The 22,544-nt window shown below is 42.0% G+C and overlaps 3 protein-coding genes across 14 annotated transcripts in view; 2 read left to right on the top strand and 1 right to left on the bottom strand.

Annotated features, from left to right (window-relative positions):
• LOC117532676 (rap guanine nucleotide exchange factor 4-like) overlaps window positions 1–1,577 on the top strand; it is a 29,977-nt gene extending 28,400 nt beyond the window's left edge. For both annotated transcript variants that reach the window (XM_034196087.1, XM_034196088.1), the window contains 3 exons: window positions 44–108; window positions 227–281; window positions 382–1,577. In XM_034196087.1, the coding sequence (XP_034051978.1) occupies window positions 44–108; window positions 227–281; window positions 382–509 (248 nt within the window). In that variant the 3' untranslated portion in view covers window positions 510–1,577. The remainder of the gene's footprint in view (window positions 1–43; window positions 109–226; window positions 282–381) is intronic.
• A 1,143-nt stretch (window positions 1,578–2,720) lies between these two features.
• On the top strand, window positions 2,721–15,745 carry LOC117532730 (mitogen-activated protein kinase kinase kinase 7-like). Its single transcript, XM_034196184.1, has 11 exons — window positions 2,721–3,266; window positions 6,577–6,664; window positions 7,789–7,890; window positions 8,550–8,615; window positions 8,753–8,781; window positions 8,885–9,022; window positions 9,714–9,800; window positions 11,604–11,678; window positions 11,786–11,892; window positions 13,981–14,161; window positions 14,244–15,745. The coding sequence occupies exons 1-11, from the start codon at window positions 3,087–3,089 to the stop codon at window positions 15,207–15,209; spliced, it is 2,019 nt and encodes a 672-aa protein (XP_034052075.1). The 5' UTR covers window positions 2,721–3,086; the 3' UTR covers window positions 15,210–15,745.
• Window positions 15,746–15,747: 2 nt separating this feature from the next.
• dnah9l (dynein, axonemal, heavy polypeptide 9 like) overlaps window positions 15,748–22,544 on the bottom strand; it is a 42,104-nt gene continuing 35,307 nt past the window's right edge. For 7 of the 11 annotated variants that reach the window (XM_034195951.1, XM_034195953.1, XM_034195957.1 and 4 more), the window contains 17 exons: window positions 22,360–22,500; window positions 21,730–21,900; window positions 21,537–21,659; window positions 21,240–21,433; window positions 20,973–21,121; window positions 20,482–20,609; window positions 20,252–20,389; window positions 20,036–20,125; window positions 19,174–19,365; window positions 18,964–19,083; window positions 18,555–18,614; window positions 18,085–18,267; window positions 17,662–17,844; window positions 17,261–17,376; window positions 16,970–17,082; window positions 16,697–16,837; window positions 15,748–16,479 (listed from right to left, as the gene is read on the bottom strand). In XM_034195951.1, coding sequence (XP_034051842.1) covers window positions 16,232–16,479; window positions 16,697–16,837; window positions 16,970–17,082; window positions 17,261–17,376; window positions 17,662–17,844; window positions 18,085–18,267; window positions 18,555–18,614; window positions 18,964–19,083; window positions 19,174–19,365; window positions 20,036–20,125; window positions 20,252–20,389; window positions 20,482–20,609; window positions 20,973–21,121; window positions 21,240–21,433; window positions 21,537–21,659; window positions 21,730–21,900; window positions 22,360–22,500 — 2,490 coding nt within the window. In that variant the 3' untranslated portion in view covers window positions 15,748–16,231. Of the gene's footprint in view, window positions 16,480–16,696; window positions 16,838–16,969; window positions 17,099–17,260; window positions 17,377–17,661; window positions 17,845–18,084; window positions 18,268–18,554; window positions 18,615–18,963; window positions 19,084–19,173; window positions 19,366–20,035; window positions 20,126–20,176; window positions 20,390–20,481; window positions 20,610–20,972; window positions 21,133–21,239; window positions 21,434–21,536; window positions 21,660–21,729; window positions 21,901–22,359; window positions 22,501–22,544 lie in introns of those variants that run through there. The other 4 variants (XR_004566891.1, XM_034195952.1, XR_004566892.1 and 1 more) reach the window with 4 other exon arrangements.

Here is a 22,544-nt window from a genome sequence, read left to right as displayed (position 1 = left end):
GAGGAACATGGCTCTCATTAACTTTCATTATTTTCTTTAACAGATATGACATTTACACACGAGGGCAACAAGACCTTCATTGACAACATGGTCAATTTTGAGAAAATGGTGAGTTTGTGTGCCCATTTTAAAGGGCAAATGACTTATTTTAAGGGCATGTTTTATTCTCTCGTCTCTCAAGTTGTTGTAATATCTAAAGAGCCTCTTATCCCTCTTATATTTTCAGCGTATTATAGCAAACGCAATTCGGCAAGTGAGGCACTGTAGAAGCCAACCATTCAGTAAGTCTGTTTATTGCTTTATTGAATTACATTTCCATGCTGTAAACGTGTCTTACCAATGAAATCCCCTTTTTCCCTGTTTCCTCTTTTACTGCATTAGATCCCGACATATGCCAACCCAACAAAAATCAAGCGGAAGTGCGGGGTTACGTGAGGAAACTCTGCGTTATCGACAACCAGAGGGCGCTGACGCAGCTCTCCTATAGGCTGGAGCCTCGGCGGACATGAGCTCCAGAACTTCCACCGCCATCGCCTTCTCTGTGACGTTAGCATTTCAAAAAAACACACACGCATTACCTGGATAAAGTAACTCAACACGACTGGCAGTTCAGTAGCAAATCACAATGACTTTAGAACTATGATGGATGACGGACTTATTACTGTGCCATTAAAAGCCTCTTCTTCCTGGACAGACAGAAACTGTTCAGCTGCTCTCTCGTCGCCGTGTCTCTGCCCCCGGATTGAGGGTCTTAACCGTACTAGTTGTTATTGTTTGGGACCTGTTAGATAGAACTGTAATGTATAGAACTTGAATCGATTCCCTGCATGACTGAACTTCATAGGCTTTGTGTTCTATACAGTGGATTTCTATCGGAGTGTCCTGTAATATTGTGCTACCCCAGATGAGATCTAGTTTACAATATATTACTGTACCTGCCTGTAAAGCAAACCTTACTCTCCTGATTGTCCTACTCATAGACAGAAAGCACCATAAACTCTAGAAACCTAGACTCTTCATTTCCCCTGTTGACTATACAGATACAAGTTAAATACTTATATACTTCATAATCTACATGATTATATCCAAGTCTTTGAGGATCTTTAGGATTCGATGTCCCTTTATTAGTCAGATGTTCAAAACTACTAAACAGAGTATTAGCTGGATTAAAGCCCTAATTGTATTGCAAGCAGTGTTCAAATTTGTCACTGCAGTATTGCGTTTTGTTATTGCATCGGGCTGAATCTCCTGTAGGACATGAATGTGTGTTCTGAGATCACTTGCTTTTCCAAATTGTACTTCTTTGATTTGGAAGCACTGATCCTCGATGCTGGGTCTTAAAGGCGTCTTGTACTTTGAGGGGGAATCTTGTCATCTCAGTCCGTGTAATTTTATTTTTATATATGTGTGTGTAGATTGTGAGTGTGTTCTTGACAAGTGTCATTAATTTTCCTTTGATCTCAGGAGCTTCTGATGTGATGGTGTGTGTTGAGAGGCTGGCTTTCCTTAGAGCAGCCTGTAACTGTGCTTGTATGTGTGGTGTGCCTTGTAAATAAAAAATAGCTAATTTAACAGTGCTTATGCTTTGATGACCTTCTTAAAAATGTGTTGACTAAGGAGGGTGAAGCATATCAACATGTACATACTCGGATTGGATTCAACTTAAAAGGACGTTTCACACATTTCAAAGTAATTTTGCCAGCTCTAATACGTGAGAGATACCAGATGTATCCTGCTGCAAAAGGAGGTAGCTGTAGCAGATCTGAGGAAATAAGACGTATTTAGTTTTTTACAGAAAGCCTGCTCTCTTTAGAGTCTTGTGTAGTTTTGTTGGCATTAACCGTGTTCCAATCTATTCATCATTATGCATATAAATACGCGAGACATTTTCTTGTCAATGAAAGGTAGAGCTTTGCTTGCAATATGAGGATTAGAAATAGAACATATTGTGCACAAGTATTGGGAGAAATGGTCTACTACTACGAGTGAGTCAAGCTGTAAAACTGACTTCCATGCCGCCCTGATGACCTCTTTCTTAAAGAGGTCAAAACCCAGTTCACAGATTTGTATACACTTTGATGCATGCTTCCCACAGGAGGAACCCTTTGAATTTGATTGTTAGACATTATTCTCCCTGAGCATTCCTCTACTATCCGTATGATTCCAAACTTTCCACTTGCAGACAAGATATTTCATTTTGTACCTGAATGCTTGGCTTATGCCTGCTCCTCAGAGGAAGAACCCTTATCCTCTTACAGTCTCTGTTCTGTAGTGCTAACTGTGAGACACACATATAGTTCTTGGACACGTTTGTACTATGGTGTGTAATGATTCATCACAGCTTCTAGGAGTCATGTTTTATTTATGCAATGAATCACTCTCATGTCTCCTCTTGCACTTCATGACCGACTGAGAAGCGTCCTAACTTCCTCGAGCTGATCTCACCTGTCCCTACACAGTGATGTCAGCACGGCTATCTTGCTTGATGTCGTCACTGGGTCATTCCTGTCAGTCTGAGTAACAATAAGTCCCTCCCTGGCTTCTTCTTCTTGGAGGGGGCATAGCGACACAGCGAATTTGCATCACATTTGTTGGCTTTATATAGCCACAGTTATCCAGGAAGAAGGAATGCCCTGGATGCCAGTGACCATATTTGAACGGTGTGTCTGCTGCAGCCTGACGGCACATACTGACTGACTGCAAATTTACACACTCACCTCCCATTAATCCCCACTCTTTTTGTGTGTATGATTTGTACTGTAGTTCCACTGGATCACCACTATCAGGCAATGTAATACCTTCTCTGGTCTAGTAGGAACAGGGGAGCTTGGACTTTTCCTGACTCACAGGGAGCAAACTTATCTCTCTCTCTCTTTCCAGCACTTTCTGGCTTCTTCTCTGACAGTCTGTTCCGCTGACTGACAACATCTACTCTGAACCTGTGGAGGAAACTATCCCACCTCTCCTTATTTCTTATCCTTCGCTCTCTACGATCTGATCTGGGACTTGTACACTTTTTGGTAGTTGAGCTTGCACTCACTTTAGTCTGTGTGTGTGTGTGTTAGTGTGTGTATGTGTGTGTTTGTATGCTAGTGAGTCAGTATGCCATGTCGTCCCCTGGCTCGTCGTTTGTGCAGATAAAGCATGAGGATCTGCTTTTCTATGAGAACTGTGGAGGAGGCAGCTTTGGGAGCGTCTACCGAGCCCTCTGGATATCCCAGGACAAGGAAGTGGCTGTAAAGAAACTTCTAAAGATTGACAAAGAGGTAAGGGATGCACCGACACACACACACACACACACACACACACACACACACACACACACACACACACACACACACACACACACACACACACACACACACACACACACACACACACACACACACACCACACACACACACACACACACACACACACACACACACACACACATACACATACACATACACACACATAAACAAATCACGAACTTCTGCAGCATAGATGCACACAAACATAATTTCCTGGAAGTTATTGACACCTCTGAGGCATGTTACTGCTCTAGTTTCTTGTAATTTCCTAGATTATCTTTGGACACCCATAGCCCCCTCTTTCCCAACCCCCTCCTTCCCCCCCCTGTTGTCTGCCGTTGAACATGTTTATCTTAAACATACCTCTCTTTTTTCCCCTACTTCAGCCACTCCATGTAGATGGTTAGTTTTTTGTATTTATGCCAGTAGTCCCCTGTTCCTCCCATTGTGTGTTAAGTGTGTGGTCGTTTGCAGCTTCATGCACTGCAGATCAGGCGGCTCTCCATGAGTATGACCCCGATACTAATCCAAACAAAATGTCCTTCCATGTTATTAATACTCGGCTGGTAGGCTCATGACCCAGTGTCAGGAAACAGTTTGAAGTTAGGGTGACCTGTGGGTGAATCAGAAACAGGGTTATTGCCAGGTAGGTTAACACATACGAGGAATTTTATGTGGTGTTGTGGTGCATATAAATTAATAAAACAAAACAATTAAAAACACAGACAGAAAACATTATATACAGTGGGGCAAAAAGGTATTTAGTCAGCCACCAATTGTGCAAATTGTCCCACTTAAAAAAATGAGAGGCCTGTAATTTTCATCCTAGGTACACTTCAACTACAAGAGACAGAATGGGGGGAAAGAATCCAGGAAATTACATTGTAGGATTTTTAATGAATTCATTGGTAAATTCCTCGGTAAAATAAGTATTTGGTCACCTACGTACAAACAAACAAGATTTCTGGCTCTCACAGACCTGTAACTTCTTCTTTAAGAGCCTCCTCTGTCCTCCACTCGTTAACTGTATTAATGGCACCTATTTGAACTCGTTATCAGTATAAAAGACACCTGTCCACAACCTCAAACAGTCACACTCCAAACTCCACTATGGCCAAGACCAAAGAGCTGTCAAAGGACACCAGAAACAAAATTGTAGACCTGCACCAGGCTGGGAAGACTGAATCTGCAATAGGTAAGCAGCTTGGTGTGAAGAAATCAACTGTGGGAGCAATTATTAGAAAATGGAAGACATACAAGACCACTGATAATCTCCCTCGATCTGGGGCTCCACGCAAGATCTCACCCCGTGGGGTCAAAATGATCACAAGAACGGTGAGCAATAATCCCAGAACCACACGGGGGGACCTAGTCAATGACCTGCAGAGAGCTGGGACCAAAGTAACAAAGGCTACCATCAGTAACACACTACGCCGCCAGAGACTCAAATCCTGCAGTGCCAGACGTGTCCCCCTGCTTAAGCCAGTACATGTCCAGGCCCGTCTGAAGTTTGCTAGAGAGCATTTAGATGATCCAGAAGAGGATTGGGAGAATGTCATATGGTCAGATGAAACCAAAATAGAACTTTTTGGTAAAAACTCAACTAGACGTGTTTGGAGGAGAAAGAATGCTGCGTTGCATCCAAAGAACACCATACCTACTGTGAAACATGGGGGTGGAAACATCATGCTTTGGGGCTGTTTTTCTGCAAAGGGACCAGGACGACTGATCCATGTAAAGGAAAGAATGAATGGGGCCATGTATCGTGAGATTTTGAGTGACAACCTCCTTCCATCAGCCAGGGCATTGAAGATGAAACGTGGCTGGGTCTTTCAGCATGACAATGATCCCAAACACACCGCCCGGGCAACGAAGGAGTGGCTTCGTAAGAAGCATTTCAAGGTCCTGGAGTGGCCTAGCCAGTCTCCAGATCTCAACCACATAGAAAATCTTTGGAGGGAGTTGAAAGTCCGTGTTGCCCAGCGACAGCCCCAAAACATCACTGCTCTAGAGGAGATCTGCATGGAGGAATGGGCCGAAATACCAGCAGCAGTGTGTGAAAACCTTGTGAAGACTTACAGAAAACGTTTGACCTCTGTCATTGCCAACAAATGGTATATAACAAAGTATTGAGATGAACTTTTGTTATTGACCAAATACTTATTTTCCACCATAATTTGCAAATAAATTCTTTAAAAATCAGACAATGTGATTTTCTGGATTTTTTTTTTTCTTTCTCATTTTGTCTCTCATAGTTGAGGTATATCTAGGATGAAAATTACAGGCCTCTCATCTTTGTAAGTGGGAGAACTTGCACAATTAGTGGCTGACTAAATACTTTTTTGCCCCACTGTATAGCAGTATTTACATTGAAATAGAATTGGAATAAAAACAAAAATCAGCCAGTTTTGCTGTTGTGGTCGCAGATTTAAATATTATAAATGTAAAACACATTTAAAAGATAAGTACAGAGGTTATGGACACAACATGCATGGGCTGAAGGAGAGACTTTGATTTGTTGTCTGACTTTTTTTCTCTCTCACACACTTGCTTAAAGTGTTTGTACAATGAATATGGCAATACAAATCGATGAATCATGTTATAAATCCAGTTTAGTGGATACTTTAAAAAGAGATCTCGCATTTAGAATATATTTTAAGTCATCTTTTTACAAACAATACATTAACATAGTAGTGGAAAAAAGACTGACATCAACTATATAGCATCACACTGTGATACTACTGTCTGTTAAGTGCTTTTGAATGTTTATGTAAGACAAATTAGCCCAGTAATGTTTTTAAAGTTTACAAAACAAAGGTAATCATGCAGAATGGCCTCTGTTTATGTTTTATGACAGTTTTACACACTTATATCTTCACACATGGATTAAAAACCACAGGCTTATTATTTAACATGAAAATACTTTGGTTCAGTCTTTAGTGTAACCTCATATTATTGCTGGTTAGTTGTTATGTTGCTTGGCAACGGTCATATATTCCACCGATTCAGAGGGTATGACTTATATGTCAGTTCAGATGAATTGGCATGTTTGTCACTGCTGTGTGGAAGGTCTTTGTTTAGAGACTCAACCTGGTGGTATGAAGGAGGTTCAGACCTCAGTCCAGGCATCCTGCACACTCCTACTAACCATCCGGAATGATTTACACTTTATTTTCTTAAAGATCATGTTTCTTTGCCAATGTCAGTTATTGTAAAACTAAAGGAGGATGCTAATGAAATGAATATATCTCTGTTTCTCTCTTTGTCTTGTCTCCTCATCCAGGCTGAGATTCTCAGTGTCCTGAGTCATAAAAACATCATTCAGTTTTATGGAGCCGTGCTGGAATCTCCCAACTATGGCATTATCACAGGTCAGACCCCACATGTGTGTGCGAATGCTTGTCTATTTGTATGGGACTCAGAACATAAAACCTAAACATGTGCTTCATTCAGATAAGAGTTCACTATAAATGTAGATGAGTATTGTTATCTTTGGGGTTAGGGCCTTATAGATATAAGGAACATAAGGTTGGAGGTCATGTCAAGGTTTAACGTATGACATCAAGGGTTAGGGACAGGGCAAAGTGTCCACTAATATAAAACTACACTAGTAAATCTGCACGTTATCTTTATTACTGTGTATTTGATCCTCAATGTGGTGCTTACGAACCCGTTAGCACATGCTCCGACTGATGTTTATGTGTGTGTTTTGAAATATTGATGTTTACTCTAAGAGCAGGTTCTTGTTGGGTTTCCTGGCAGGACATTTGTAACTGAGACCGGCATGTTTGGATGTGTTTGTAATCCTCGATGGCTTCATATGGTTAAGATATAGCACCAACACACTACTACAGACTTGCCGGGCAACAATTCTAGCTGCAGCTGAGTCAATATAGTCCAATGTTTACTAAAAATAAAAGAGTATAGTAGGCAAAAATAAGAACTGGAGTTTGGTGCCAGTAAAATGCATTCTGCAAGTAGTACAAATCCATAAGGAAAGGACAGATTATACCTGTTTGAAGCTATCCTCTGTCTTCTACTTGTCTCTTTTAATTGCCGGATTTAACAGGAAATTGAAGGTTAAAAGTGCAGAGATAATCTGGATTAGACCGTCAGGGTTTAAAGGTTTTGAGCTTTTCCACTGGTTTGAGTCTCTGTTTGATGGTCTGTGTGGCGTACTGTGTTCAGCTGTGTGATGTTTCTCAAACATTTAAATACATTCATTTGTAAACTATTACTGCACTGCAAAAATGTCCAGGCAAGAGCTTTTTTCGACATGTTTTACAGGGCAGTTTCTGTCACTAGTTTAGAATTTGTGTAACTTCTATTTAAAAGGCTGTCTATGTCAACTACATAGTTTGTTATCTGCTGTAACAGTTGTATATAAGTGGTTATTTATTCTACAATACCAGGTTTTGTTAATGCGTACAGTAGCTCTGTATGCTCTATATATTTGAACTGTTATCCTATAATGACAATGTGTGTGTTCTCATAGAGTTTGCCAGTGGAGGGTCTCTGTATGAGTACCTCTCCAGTGAGCAGAGCGAGGAGATGGACATGGAGCAAATCATGACATGGGCCATACAGATAGCCAAAGGTACGCCAAGAAGCAATGATTGTACTGTAATGATATCTGAAAACTGAATCACCGTGCTTCTTATATTAAGCAGAGGTCAGAGCCTTGGTATGATGACAAGTGTCCTGAAACTGTGATACTCTGGTCATCATGCACCAGAGTTAATAATAGTTTACACAACTTTTTATTTGCTTCTTAATCCCTGTCTCTATCCAAGCTTTGCAAATGCTACGAAGTGCAAAAAGGCAAAATAAAATAATCCAATACAATTGTAAATATGCAGGCTAGTGAAATATATTACTTTGGACACAATACAGTGTATTCACATTATGTGTGAGAAATATCATTTTTAAATGCTTGTGAACAGCAAAATATACCTTGCTGATTAATGGGGAAGTGAAATATGTCAAATTTAAAAATAATAATATTTAGATTTCTAAATGTTATCAGTGATATTATTTTAAAGGCGAAATGAGTAGGATTATTTTCTAAAAAAGCAAAACAATGCATAGACTAGAAAATGCACAATTGTTCCATTGATGTAAACAGACAAACAAACACTTGTTCAACTCAATTAATCTGGTGGATTTCTGGGTCAACCTGATGCTCAAACCATGTTAGAATGAAACTACACCAAAACAACGGTTTTTGCCATTTATTAATGCTTGATATCCTCACAGGGATCCATTACCTCCACGCTGAAGCTCCAGTCAAAGTCATTCACAGAGACCTCAAGTCACGGAACGGTAACACATTATCCCTAACCATATTTAGAGATTGTTCCTCCTTTTCTCATTTGCTTTGTCAACTGTCTGTCTGCTGAAGTATAATACTATTTCATGTTGCACAGCTTTGACCGGTTTCTCTGTTCTCTTTGTTTCAGTGGTGATGACAGCAGACAGGACCCTGAAGGTGTGTATCCTTGTGCTGCTCAGTTAGCTGCATATTAGTATTTATATTCCAGTTCAGGGCCTCATGTAATATTGTGTTTTCTTCACTGCTCTCTGGATCTCAGATCTGTGACTTTGGGGCGTCTAAGTTCCTGTCCCATACCACCCACATGACGGTGGTGGGCACTTTTCCTTGGATGGCTCCTGAAGTCATTCAGAGCCTGCCTGTCTCCGAGACCTGTGACACTTACTCCTATGGCGTGGTGAGTTGGTAGCCCTGTATAAATATCAGTATAGACTGTTGTAGGAACTACTCCTGAAACATTCTATGGTTCTCTACAATTATACACTCTTGATTTGTCTTGTTTGACGACTTAAGAGACATCAGTAAATACCTCACCCGGTAATTTTTAAGCTTTGACGTGTCTTGAAAAGGCAGTTGCTAACAAGTGGCTGAATAAGGCTGCGTCAACCCCAGCACTTTATAGTAAGCCTGGGAATCAAACCGCAAAACTTATTTTGGTTCAAGGTTCAAGGTACCAACCAATATGGTACAGATTGTTGAAACATGTCAAGTACTGACAGCTGGAATTAAATGCTTGCTCTAATATTTATTTTTGTCAGATTTTATGTAATCCTTTGCTGATTTAACAAAAGCCTATCCCTTTTTTAGACATTTAGGGTAAGAAAAACATGGAGAAAATGTAATTTCCCAGTTTGTGTTAAATGAGGAAAGTATTTAGATTTTTTGTAATATTCCTCAATGTAAGGTATTGTAACGTATTGTTTGAAATCAATTCATACTAGTGCTGAGAGTGATGAAAGTATTACCAACTCTATTGTAGGGGGTATTTTGGTTTGTTTTTGTGGGGCCTGATAAGACTGAGCTACTACCAACACATTGGAGAAATCTCATCTGTCTGAATGAACTAACGCTGTCTGATCTGTTTCCAGGTGCTGTGGGAGATGCTGACTCGGGAGGTTCCTTTCAAAGGTTTTGAAGGGCTGCAGGTTGCATGGCTGGTGGTGGAAAAACAAGAGGTAACCCCCTCTCCTCCCAACACACACACAAACTTTTCTGAACAGTCTGTAAGCGTGCAGACCCACCAGAGTTTGCGAAGGCTGCAGGAACAATGCGATGCTCTCATGGTTTCCACTGTGAGCTGGTGAGGCTGCGGCTGGGTATTTTTAGGCCCTGATGTCAGTTCTCTGCTCTTGTAAGGCCTGGATACACAGCAGTGGAGCTGGGCCAGACTCCACTGCTCCCCCCCCGGCAAAAGCCTTTACGAGAGGAAGAGAGACAGAGAAAGCCAGGGAGAGTGAGAGAAAAGGGGTTTACAGAGGAGCGATTGCAGGGAGAGGAGGGTTGATTCAAGAGGTTTATGAGAGGTGGGGGATGCTGGTTATACGGTGTATGTGTTTCAGTTATTGCCACACACACACACACACACACACACACACACACACACACACACACACACACACACACACACACACACACACACACACACACACACACACACACACACACACACACACACACACACACACACACACACACACACACAGACAGACACACACACACACACACACACACACACACACACACACACACACACACACACACACACACACACACAGCTTACAAACAACTCGGAGAACATGATTCCTGCGTAGCTGTTGGCTAATCTCCAAATACTCTCCCTAAATAACTCTCTCTTTCTATTTCCCTTTCCCAGTCTCCCTCTGATTTCCCCCTCCACTGCTGTACCTCTCTTCCTGACCCTTGTACTTGCCCTCTCTCCACTCAGAGTCGGTGATATTTTAGGATTAATCCCCAGAGAAAGCTGTTTCCATTTACTGAACCGTACTATGGAGATGTCTGTGCTCATGCAGACCTTTGGCGATGCCAGGGATCTTCTAGGGACATTATCTTAATGGCATTGTGTGGTTTACAGAAAGATCAACATGGAGCCAGACTGTTTAAATGTTCCCATTTTATCTCATAAAGAGGTTGAGTGTATTTTAAACAGATATACAAAAACATTTGAGTTTTGTGTACACATTTTTCTCTGAGCTCTTTTTACTGATTCCAGCTGGGTGGGAATGGAAAAATGTGACATCAAACACTCTGTACTGCTGAGAACCAATCAGGATTGAGAAATGTTTGAATCAAAATGTGTGTTAATGTTTTCGTGCTGACGACTCTGAAATGAAACATAATGTCTTCAGCCACACTATCAACCAACATAAGTTTGATATAAGTTTAGTCATATATTTAGCTAATAGTAAAATGGCTTTACTAATATTATTTGCAATGACATCTTGTACAAACTCATGGTTCTCAGAGGCTGAATATCACTGACTATCATCTTTCCCTGATCCCTTCCGACCCTCAGAGCCTTTATTATCATGAATGTTCAAAAACTATTTTACCGAAGCATCCAAGTACAAACTGTAATACTGGAAATCAAACAAGAAGGATACATTTTACATTTGACTGATTACAGCCCCATTAGCCTTAACAGTACTTTTTGTTCACTCATAATGATGCAATTTCAGGTGAACATGGTAAACATTATACATTAAAACACATTCTAACGTTCTCATTATAAGCAAGTTAGCATGCCTACATTAGCATTGAGCCCAAAGCTCCACTTTGTTTCACCAAAGCCTCACAGAACTCCTAATTTGATTATTGCTGATTTAGTCATGAATATTTTGGCAAAATAGTTTAGAGTTCGCAGGGGATTCAAACGGTTAGTCTGTTTAATTATTTTTGTTCGATAAATATTTTCTGTTAAAAGTCATACGCTTCTGCTTCTTGTATTTGAATGTGTTTAGAGGCTGACTATCCCCACCAGCTGTCCAGCTAGTTTTGCAGAGCTGATGAGGAAATGTTGGCAAGCAGACCCAAAGGTAAGCTAAATGCACAAAAGATGCAGTCCTTAATCCCCAATAAATGGCTTTTATACCTCACTGACATCAAAGAGTGTGTCAGCTGGTTATTGTATCTGTACCTACAGGAGCGTCCGCAGTTCAAACAGGTGATGGTAACCCTGGAGACCATGGCCAACGACAGCAGGCTACCGGAACAGTGTAATTCCTTCTTACACAACAAGGACCAGTGGAGGTACACACACTCACACAAACTCACTCAGTCTTGAATAGACATTTAAAAGAAAACACTGAGTGTATCTGCACTGCGTCTGAGAATGAGGCAGTGTATACAGTTAAGTCTGGGCCAGAATGACAAATGCAGTCTGTGATTAACCGTACTCCAAATAAAAGTCAAGATGCATGCACACAAATTCAACATAGTCACACATGTGTGTAGCTCAGCTCTGTGGGACTCTAAAGCTCAGGAGAGAAGTTGAATGTGTGACCCTGTGCTCTACTTCAGTCTATAATAAGCTCTTTGGAAAGTGTCCATGGTAGAGATTCCTCCTCTCCTCCACTCTGCCCTCGCTGCACCACGGGGGGAAGAACAGGGGAGAGGGGGGGAGGGAGGTAGAGGAGAAATCAAGAATGGGCTACAGAAGAGGAGAGGTTTGAAACAGAAATGTATTGGGTGAATGTGAAATGTAAAATACAGTACAAGGCAGGAACAGAGAGGTTAGTGGGAACTGAGAGGACAGGCTAAAGGGGTGGGACGGGGGAGAAAAAGAGAGGTAGGGGAGAGAGGTGAGAGATTCTGAGCATATTTAACATGAGTACAGCGAGGCAATCAATTCTGAGTGAAGTTTTGGGTACGGGTGGAAAAAGTTGGACAAGAAAAGGAGGAGGAGGGGGGAGGAAGAGTCAGGGGGGTTAAGGGGTGGGATGAATGAAAAGGGAGGAACATAGGGAACACAGGAAGAGGAATGGCTGTGCGTCAGATCTGTCTATATTTAGGTGCTGCTGTGAGAGTTGATTGTGTTTGTGAATGCAGGTTCATGCACAGTCACTGAGAAGCTCTAACAGTGGCCTCTTGTGGTGACAGGCAGTACTGCAGGGACACAGTTCAGTCATTTCACTCCAGCATTATTGTGTTCTGCAGCCAGAGGTGGGAAGTAGTGGAGTACAAATACTTTGTTTTTCAGGTATCAGTACTTTACTCCACTACTTACTTTTCTGACAACTTTTTACTTTTACTTCTTACATTTATAAAGTGCACCATATAACTCACTTCAATCCAGTTTTTTTAAAGCATTACCATAATAATTGTTGTGTTGTTTCCAAGGAAGAGGTAGTCACCCTAGAATCTACAATGTAGGCGTTTATTTCCCCACTTAGTTTTTCTTTGCTTGTGTTCTGAATGGTTGTTGTTCAGTATTGAAACATTCATTAACAATGACATAATTACAATTTTAAATAGAAGATCTTTATTGTTCTATTAGTATAAAGTGAGGTCCAGTTACCAGTTACTCTATTTAACAGCTGGTAGTTATGGCTTCTTTTTTACTTAAGTACATTTTGAAGCCCATACTTTTTTACTTTGACTTGAGTAAGAAGTTTAGTCAGTACTTCTACTTTTACCAGAGTATTTCTAAACACGAGTATCTGTACTACTTGAGTAAAGGATGTGTGTACTTTTGACATCTCTGTCTGCAGAGATCTCAATTCCTTTATGATAATATAACATATTGATAATAAATATATTGGCAATAAAACCAACTTTATTTAAACAGCACCTTTAAAAAAAAGACTTTATAAACTAAATTGACGGACATGTAAAAGCAGGATAAGCATAAGGTAATGTAACAAGCCAAACAGAACCAACAAATGATACAACTAAAGAGAAAGACACAGAAACCAATAAGGGATAAGACAAAGGTTGATAAAAAACATAAAGATAATGGACAACATATAAAAGTACGTCTATAAAAATGGGTTTTAAGTAGCAATGTAATGAGGTCACTACTTCCTATGTTAAGTCTTGTGGACTTCTATGGGCAACTAGAAAATACACATTTCAAAAATATTTGAAGTTATACATGGTAACATTGAACCTGTTTCATAGTACATCATATACTTGAGCCTGAGTGTGTTTATTCTGAGAAAATAAAAAAATCTCATACTTAAAGTTTCAGTTATACTAGTATATTGTTACAGCCCAATTTTGTTACAGCAAATGCTTCTTTGTCGCTGCAGTGAAGGTGCTTTTATAAGTAGGCCACATGTGCCTGAACTAGTCCACAATACATGACTTCTAATTTGTCTGCGTGTTCCCGTTCTACAGGTGTGAAATTGAGGCGACCCTGGAGCGCCTTCGGAAGCTGGAGAGAGAGCTGTACTCCAAAGAGAAGGAGCTGGAGGAGAGGGAGAGGAGGCTCAAACTGTGGGAGGAGAGGCTGATGGAGAGGTCCAACATGACCCCCAGTCCCACCTCCCTCCTCATGGAGCGCTCAAACATCTCACCAGTAAGTCGAGGAAATACAGATCTGTTCAGACCGTCGAAAAGAACATTGAATAATACCTTGTTATAATCACCTCTCCTACCAGTTCTTCACACCGCTGTCCATCGGCTCCTCGGGCTCCTTTTTCCGCTCGCACTCTCAGGAATGCAACAGTGCCGGGGTGAGCAGCGCGGGGGTCAGCAGCCTCCTCCGGACCCTCAGCAACGGAGACACGGAGAGGGGGAGCAGTGCGGTGCTGGACAGGGGGGTGGGCTCGCTCGACAGCGGGAGGCTGCATGCCGTGTTCCGAGGGTTGCAGGGGAGATTCGGAGAGGAAGACGTGGAAGAGGAAGGGACCCTGGAGGAGAAAGGCTGGGGGCAGAGGGAGAGGGACGAGGGTGGAAGTGGGGAGGGAGGAAGGGTGCAGGTGACACTCAGGAGCTTCCCGGGAGGTGTAGTGGAGAGGGAGGAGAGGACGTGGGAGGAGGGGGACCGGGACAGAGGAGGCATGCAGAGGAGCAGGGTGACCACCATAGTCCGAGGGTACTCAGGCGGGTTTGGAGAGGCAGAAGGGGAGAGGGAACGGGAGAAGGAGGGAGGGTGGGAGATAGACAAATTAGGGGACAGGCTAGATGAGAGAGGGTTGGAGGGAGGTATGGAAGGAGGGATGCTCCCAACTATGTTCAAGGGTCTCCAGGGGAGTTTAGGGGGCTTGGGGGACATGCTGTCCTTAGACATGGATGACATGGGGGACATGGACAGACTAGGGGACATGGACATGAACATGGGGGACCTGGGAGTGAGGAAGGTGAGGAGCGAGCTGGGGGTCAGGGGTCGCAGGAGTGACATGGGAGTGGTGGTCCAGGGAGTGAGAGGTGACCGCAGCGAGGCCATCAGCCAAAAGATTAGAGGGGAAATGGGGCTCATAGGTCACTCGGGGGTGCAGGTGAGCATGCAGGCTTCGTCCAATCAGAACTCTGTGAAGAGCTGCAGCGTGCGACACGGAACCAAGATCAATATGGCGAGTGCGGCCATGGACATGATGGAGCTCGATTGGTCCGATAGCGACTAGAAAAGGAGCGCAAACACACAGAAATACACACAGAGGCCAAACTAGAAAGATATTGACTTGTTAGCACATACAGTGTCTGAGCTACAGTATGTGCATTAGAATCTCCAGTTGAAAAACAGCTGGTTTACACATATTTGTTTTGTTATTTTATCTTTTTTTTATTGAATGATGGAAACTACACCCATGTGTACTGTGAAGTGGGAACGAGCAACAGGACAATCAGAGGTTGTCTTGTCATATTGTCAGAATGACTTCACCTGTGTATTTTACTGTAATGTGCTATTAAAACAGCCGTATAACATACTGTAAGAGGTACAAGTGTTACAAAATAACACACTTGAATAGCGCTCTAATGAGGCAGCAGAGTCTGGTTTTTCTCTCCCCTGCTTTTAGAGTATCTTCTAGTTTATAGATGTGATTTGTTCAAAACAAGCTTTGACGTTCTCAGTTCTAACTGTGATTTAGTGTGTGCATTTTTGGCATTTCTTTCTGTATATTTTATCCTTTTTCAATAAAAAGAAAATAAGCTCTGATTCCATTCTTGTCATATTGAAGTTTAATAAATTGAACAACAGCAGTAGAAAAATGTAACGGATCATCAGGCAAAGCTGTCGTATCACAGTGTAGAATTGCTTTTCTACAGGTCCTGTATTCAAGATTTTACAAAGGAAATATTACAGCAACAATAAAATACACTTAAAGTACCAAAGTTTAACTTCATAAAATATGCTACTGTATGTAGCTCTATTTAAAAATAATTGTTCATATTGTGTTGATTATAATATGTATGATCTCAATCTGTAAGTAACTCCGTAAAGTAACTAAATCAAATACACATACTAAAAGTATAAAGTAACATAGAAGGGATTTGATCAAGTAACTGAAAATTCTACTCGAAGTACTTGACTACAATTGCTTTCACTATTGATCAATAGTCAGTAGCAAGCAGAGGATCTCACATGGATACCTTTCCCAATAATCTAAAATCCCTTTCAACTTCTGAATGGACCCCTGACCCCTCCTCACACACTGAGCAGCAGAGCCACTCCTGCCAGCACCCACTTGGCGGGCCTCTCCCTGGTCTTGAGGCTGAAGGTCCAAACATATGTGGGTCCTCTGATCTTGGTTTTGTAGACCGGGCACTCGTAGATGTTCCTGGTCTCCTGGCGGTCGTTGGGCACCGCTCGGACCGAGATGACGGGCATGCCTGGCGTCAGTTCCTTTAGACGGGCCTCAGTGATCACCCCCGCCTGGGTGTCCCACCTCGCACCTGTCAGACGAAGTGAGGAGAAGAGAAAAAATGGTATCAAAACGTTACGAAGCTTTAGCGTGAATGACATGATTTTATTCACAGAGGGAGAAAATTGAGCGTTTAATCAAAATGTCCTAAGATAATATAGTAGTGTAATAGTCTTGATCAATGATAGCAGTAAGGACCCTCCATGTTCCCTGACATTAGAGAGTAAATAAAGACAGTGTTGGTCTACCTTCCATGTAAAGTCCATATATGTATGCACCCTCCCTGGCAGGTTGGTTAAACTCTTCCTTAAATTTCTTTGTCACATCCACTGTCAGGTTCACTTTATCCAGGGGCCACTCGTTCTTACGTGCCAGAGTCTGCATCACCGCTACAAAGCCAAAACAAGATTTTAAATCACCCAAAGGATTAGTGCAGAGTAAAAAGATAAAGGGAGATACATTTTCTTAAAAGCATTGAAGCTTAGGTGAAAACTCTTATCTGTGTGCACAATGTGTGTTACCAGTGAGGAAGGATTGTGGGTTGAAAAGTCCAGACAGCCAGACAACACTCGGCAGAGACAAATCCTGAGTCCAACTGTCCAGCTCCTTACAGCGTTGCAACACATCATTGTACCTGACACACACAAACACTTAGGAAAATGTCAATCTTCTAGTCAAAGTCAAAATAGCCCATACAGTAACTATCTAACAGCTAATTTAGATGGATTCATCTATATGTAATGTAGCGTACAGTATAGCAAACAGCCAATTCCCAACATTTTTGTAAAAGCACAACATTTACACACACACACCATATAGCCAGGCTGTAGGTGGAGGGGTAGGCCAGCTTGGTCCAGGTATTGGGGACGTTGTCAAAGAACAAGGCTGTTTGCAGCTTCTCCATCTCAGAGGAAATGGCCAGTTCACCCTTTGACAGATAAATTAAACTGTTACATCACTATCACTATCACATACAGTAAATTGAAGGTGCTACTTGAAGCAATGTAAGGTGAAGACACAACACGTTAATACACACGTTGAAATAACATTAAGGAAATCATTTTCAGTATAACAAGTATCTTTAAATGTTATGTTTAAGTATGCAAATTAGTCATCATCTTATGTGTGCCAATTGTTATACATTTGCAGAACAGAAGAATAAGTCAGCCAATTGGATTATGCAAAAACACAAACACAGAGGTGTGGAGCGTACCTTGAGTCCCAGGTCGAGCTCCTTGAGAGAGCGGCGTATCTCAGAGATGAGTGTGTTCATGCGCTCACACTCCTGGAAGCAGACCAGGATGTACGGGGAGCGTTCAGCTGTTTTAGAGGTGATGTCCGACATGTTGTACTCCTCTGGAAGTTTCTCCAGCACCTCATCTAAAATGGTTTTCACCTGAGGGAGGGTGGGTACAAGATTAAATGATGCATCACTCTCCACCTTGTTTCTCTAAGAATTAGACAATTAGAGTCATGCTGCTATTCAGGTAAATAAAAAAATCTGGATAGTAAATAAAGAACTTGCATTACTTAATTTGAGAATCAATATCTTTTTTATGAAAATATAATTCTCAAATAACCAACATCTACTCCCAAAATAAACAATTGTCCCTGCAGGTGTAGCTAGCTACTGTACCTTCTCCTCCAGGGTCTGCGAGACCCCCTCCCCCATCACAGCGTCAGGAGACTGCAGCTCCAGCAGAGTGTGGAAAAGGTTATCGGACGTCACTGTCAGGAACTCAATCTCTGCATTGGGGTGCAACCCATAATGCACCGGGCTTTCATGTGGCAGCATCTCATCTATAAAATCATGGTAGCCCTGGAGATGTAGAGGGAGAAATGGTGAATATCTTCGTTTATTTTCATTTTTCCTAACAAACTACACTGTAAGTCATTTGTTTATTGTATTTAAAGTGTGTTACAGCCTGACATATTTAGTGTATTGACTTCACTAGTAGTAATTTCACTTTTAATTTTAATTTATCCAAGCCCTGACTGCACTTGAAATGTTTGTACTTTCAGACCAGTTAAATTAGAAATGAAGGAGAGCAAAAACAGTTTTGGATTTTAAAACACGTTTCATCAAAAGTCTCCCCCTGTAGTTACCTGGTAATCCAGGTTGGAGGGGACGACAAACCCAGGAGCCAAAGAAAGCTTCCGGTCAAACTGGAAAATAAAACGGCAGAAAGAAAAGTTTTAAGCTTCAGATCATTAAAAAAGAAAGATGAAATTGTCCCAGACCAGGTAGCCAAAATGTCTTGGTCCAACAGTACATTCAATCTGCCACATTAGCTTGCCAGAAACTCTTTAGCTAACTTGCCAATAACCAGCCAAATTACTGCTAACTGGAGATGATCTCAGCCAAAATGTAATCCAAGTTTGCAATCCAACAACACAGTGAAATCTGGCAGATATGTATCGTCTAAAACCAAAGCCAGTTTGTGCTAGAATAAAGCTGAGTGTGCCAACAATCAGCCAGACATTCACTTTCTCTGTCATGAACAAAACAAGAAACCTGGTTGGGCTGCATGTATTCCTCCAGGTATGTCCTGCAGAGCCGTCTGTCCCAGTCATCAGTGATGTGTCCACCATACATGATCTCCCCAAACAGGTACCTCAGGTCCTCCCATGGCACCTAAATCATCACAATTATTTTGAAAATCCGTTCAAATATGATCACCATTATGATTTAGCTGCTAATAAGACCCATGCACCAACACTCCACCTGTGCATTGGCCTCCAGGTAGTTGTAGAGGACGTTAACTGATATCGTCAGGTCTCCAGTGTTGAAGGGATACTTCCTGTTCCAGCCCTGAGGACCAAACTTCCTCCTCTCAGCCACACAGGCGTGGAAGTAACACAGAGAGAAGAGGATGGTCTTAAACTCCTGCTCACGGCTGCACTGGTCCAGGATGTCCTATAAAGAGACCCATGATTTAAAGGTCCCTATTATACTGTTTTTCATCAATATATTTTAGGTCTCAGATATACAAAACATGTCTCTAAAGTGTTTGGCTCGAAATACCAAACAGATCACCCATTGTAGCATCCCATAATCCCCTCTGTTTCAGAAGTGCTGATTCTCTGTCTGTTGCTTTAGATGAAAATAAGGAGCCCCTCCCCACGCCCCTCTGAGAGATATTTGGTTAAAAAGAACACAATGGTGCTCTAGGAAGAGATTCAGGTGATAAATGGATCAGGACAAAAAGTGAGCGAATCTTTTTTCCTGAAACTCTCAGAATCTCTTTCCACAGAAGGGACACATGTTTATGTATAACAGACATGAACAAGTGGATTTTGCATAATAGGTGACCTTTAATTGATAAATAAACAATTTGTTTACTACGTTGCCTCATAGGACAAAGCACCCCCCCCCCCCCCTGGAACTCACTCCCCAAACACATCCGTGACTGCCCCGGTCTCAGCATGTTTGAATCGCAAATCCTATCTCACCTCTTCAGAATTGCTTTTAATCTGTAATTAATGTTGTGTTACTTTTATGTATGCACCACAACACCAAGTCAAATTCCTCGTATGTGTCAACCTACCTGGTAATAAGCCTGTTTCTGATTCTATGAGACACTTACCTGGTCAAAATTATCCAGAGCAGCATGCAAATTAGCATGCATGCCTGTAGGCGGTTCATTGGTGATCTTGATAGCGTTTTCCAGGATTCCCTGAGGAAAACACATCAGATAAGATTCACATCTGGGAGGAATCAAGCGTACATCTGATATACCTGGGAGCCTACATTCATTCCATGTGCTGCATTGACACGACCCTTCTGCACAGTGCGCCTCTACCTGTGGGATAATGTGTTCCTGGGGGGTGGGGGCCGGCTCAGCGCTCATAAACACCCTGTAGTCCGGGTGGCTGCCTTCACAGCAGCGCTCCAGCAGCTTCTCCAGGGAGCCCAGCCAGCGGGCAACCAGGTGGATGTTCTACAGGGAGGTGGAGAAAACACACCTTAAAAATCTAGTAGTGGGTTAACAGTTCAAAACTTTCAGAATAAACTCATCTTTTCCAGTCCGACCTGCAATATAACCCAGTGACCCTCCTTGGCAGCCTTCTCCATGGCAACCTCAGCCACAGCTTCCTGGCCCTGACCCAAGGACACGTTATGAAGTTTCCCAAGGTCGATGGTGAAACCCAGCTTCCTTCCTGGGAACACAAGATTGAATTCAAAGTCTTTCTCAGTTTTGAAGTAAAATCCAAATCTAACCTTTAGAAAAATCCTTCATCTGAAATACATATTTGATCTCTACTTATCTTTTTCCTTCTGCTTTTACTCCTTTCATATATTTCTCTGCATTCTTCTGCAAAATGATTGATCTATTCCCACAATGCTTTTGCAGTATATTGTAAAGGAACATATTTTCTAAAAGCCAACTAAGCTTAAGGACACCACTTGAAGAAATATCACTTTGCACAAGTACAAAAAACGAGATGTCAATGTAAAAACAGTGTATGAGTATTTATTTGTGTATGAGTGCATGCAATGTGTGTCACTCTGTTTTTCAGTACCCAGTGATTCCACATCTTTAAGAGGGTCCACTCCGGGGGAGAGGATGAAGAACACAGGTGAGGCTGGTCCACTTTCTCTGAAGGACTTTGCAAATTCAGTCTTCCGGCCCTCTGTGTACTTCACCCCGAGCTTCTCCTCCACAAAGTTCCTTCAGTACGCCAATAGGAACAGCAGACATAGTCAGGGTTTAGGATAAAGTGATTTACAAGTGGATAATCTAAAAGGAAGAAACACAAGTGACACAAGGCGAGAAAAACCCTCCTTACTTCAGAGCATAGGTCATGCGATCAGGTCTCAGGGCTCTCATCATGATGAGTTTCTGCAGGGAGCTTTTCCCTTTCCACTCCTGAGGAAACTTCTCTTTCTCGGGACACTCAGACTCCACCATCTTCTTCCAGCGTTTAGGAGAGCCCTCAATGTCCCGATCCAGACCGCGAAACTCATCTGTGAAACTCATCACCTTTGCAAACACACAGGAGAGCAGCAGGTTATGTTTGACAATATCATCTAAGGATGTGAGTCAGCAAAAAAAGTCCTGTGTGTGGATGTGTGTCTGCATGCACTTTGATAGCACTCCACGCTGAGTTGGAGAGGAAGTCCAGGGGGCTGATGTAGTGGTGGTCGATGTTAAAACGTAGCAGGAAGTCTAGCTCTCGCACATCTATCTCCTTGCTCATCAGCAGCAACTACAGAGAAAGGACACAGTCAGGAACACAACACACACACTCTCTCTCTTTAACGCTGACACATACACACCTGGAAGGCCAGCTGTGCAGTAAAGGTGAGCTTGTCTCTCTCAAATAGTCCCCTGCTGATGTAGTTGAAGGTGGAGTAGGTAACAAGGTCTATGAGTATGTTTACTCTGCTCTTCACATCCTCACAGGCCTCTGCCATCGCCACCGCTTTGTGGAAAACCACGTTAAAGGCCTGAATGAAAATAAGAGAAAGAAAGTTTATTATTCACGTGGTCTTAATCATGGCATTAATGCATCACAGCTTTAGGAAAATTACTGTTTTCTTTGTACTCAATTAGTCAATTCCTAGGCTGTCAGTCAGCTATTAAAGTGACTTGCTATTTATCTAGAGATAGTTCTGGTGTGAGTTACTGAGTGCTGGAGATAACGGCTTTAGAAAAGTCAGATTTCTCTCAAATTTAATTGAGCTTTCAGGAATCATGGCCCGGTATATTAAGAAAATTCACAGGCCTCGTTGTGAGCAGTTTCATGTAGGAATAATTATCCTTATATAATGTCACAACCCTTTTTCGCAGGTGTAGTTGTAACATTAAAATAGTTGCTATCGACACTACAGATTGCAGCACAGGTAGCAGAAATATGTATTCATTTTTTTGCGTGAACTATCCCTTTAACTTTCCCTTCTGGTTACCTTGAGGCTGAACTGGTATATGGGGTTGATCTTGTTAAGGTCATTCATGATGAAGTAGAGCAGAGAAGCTCGGACAGCAACGAGCCGATAGAGTTCTCTGGCTTCGTTTATCTTCACCTCGTTGACTTTAGCTTCCAGGACCTGACAATAAGTGATGGAGGGAGAAGACAGAAGAAGAAGAGATG

Source organism: Gymnodraco acuticeps, unplaced genomic scaffold (assembly GCF_902827175.1).
Source record: "Gymnodraco acuticeps unplaced genomic scaffold, fGymAcu1.1, whole genome shotgun sequence".
Classification (NCBI taxonomy): Eukaryota; Metazoa; Chordata; class Actinopteri; order Perciformes; family Bathydraconidae; genus Gymnodraco; species Gymnodraco acuticeps.
Note: the sequence above shows the minus strand (reverse complement) of the source record. Positions and strands in the feature narration are given on the sequence as shown.

Excerpts from the sequence above, each read along its gene's own strand:
- LOC117532730 (XM_034196184.1), top strand. The coding sequence starts at position 3,087 with ATGCTAGTGAGTCAGTATGCCATGTCGTCCCCTGGCTCGTCGTTTGTG. Across the intron at positions 8,782-8,884 it reads CAGCAGACAGGACCCTGAAG|ATCTGTGACTTTGGGGCGTC; the intron begins GTGTGTATCCTT and ends TCTGGATCTCAG. Across the intron at positions 11,893-13,980 it reads CACAACAAGGACCAGTGGAG|GTGTGAAATTGAGGCGACCC; the intron begins GTACACACACTC and ends CCCGTTCTACAG.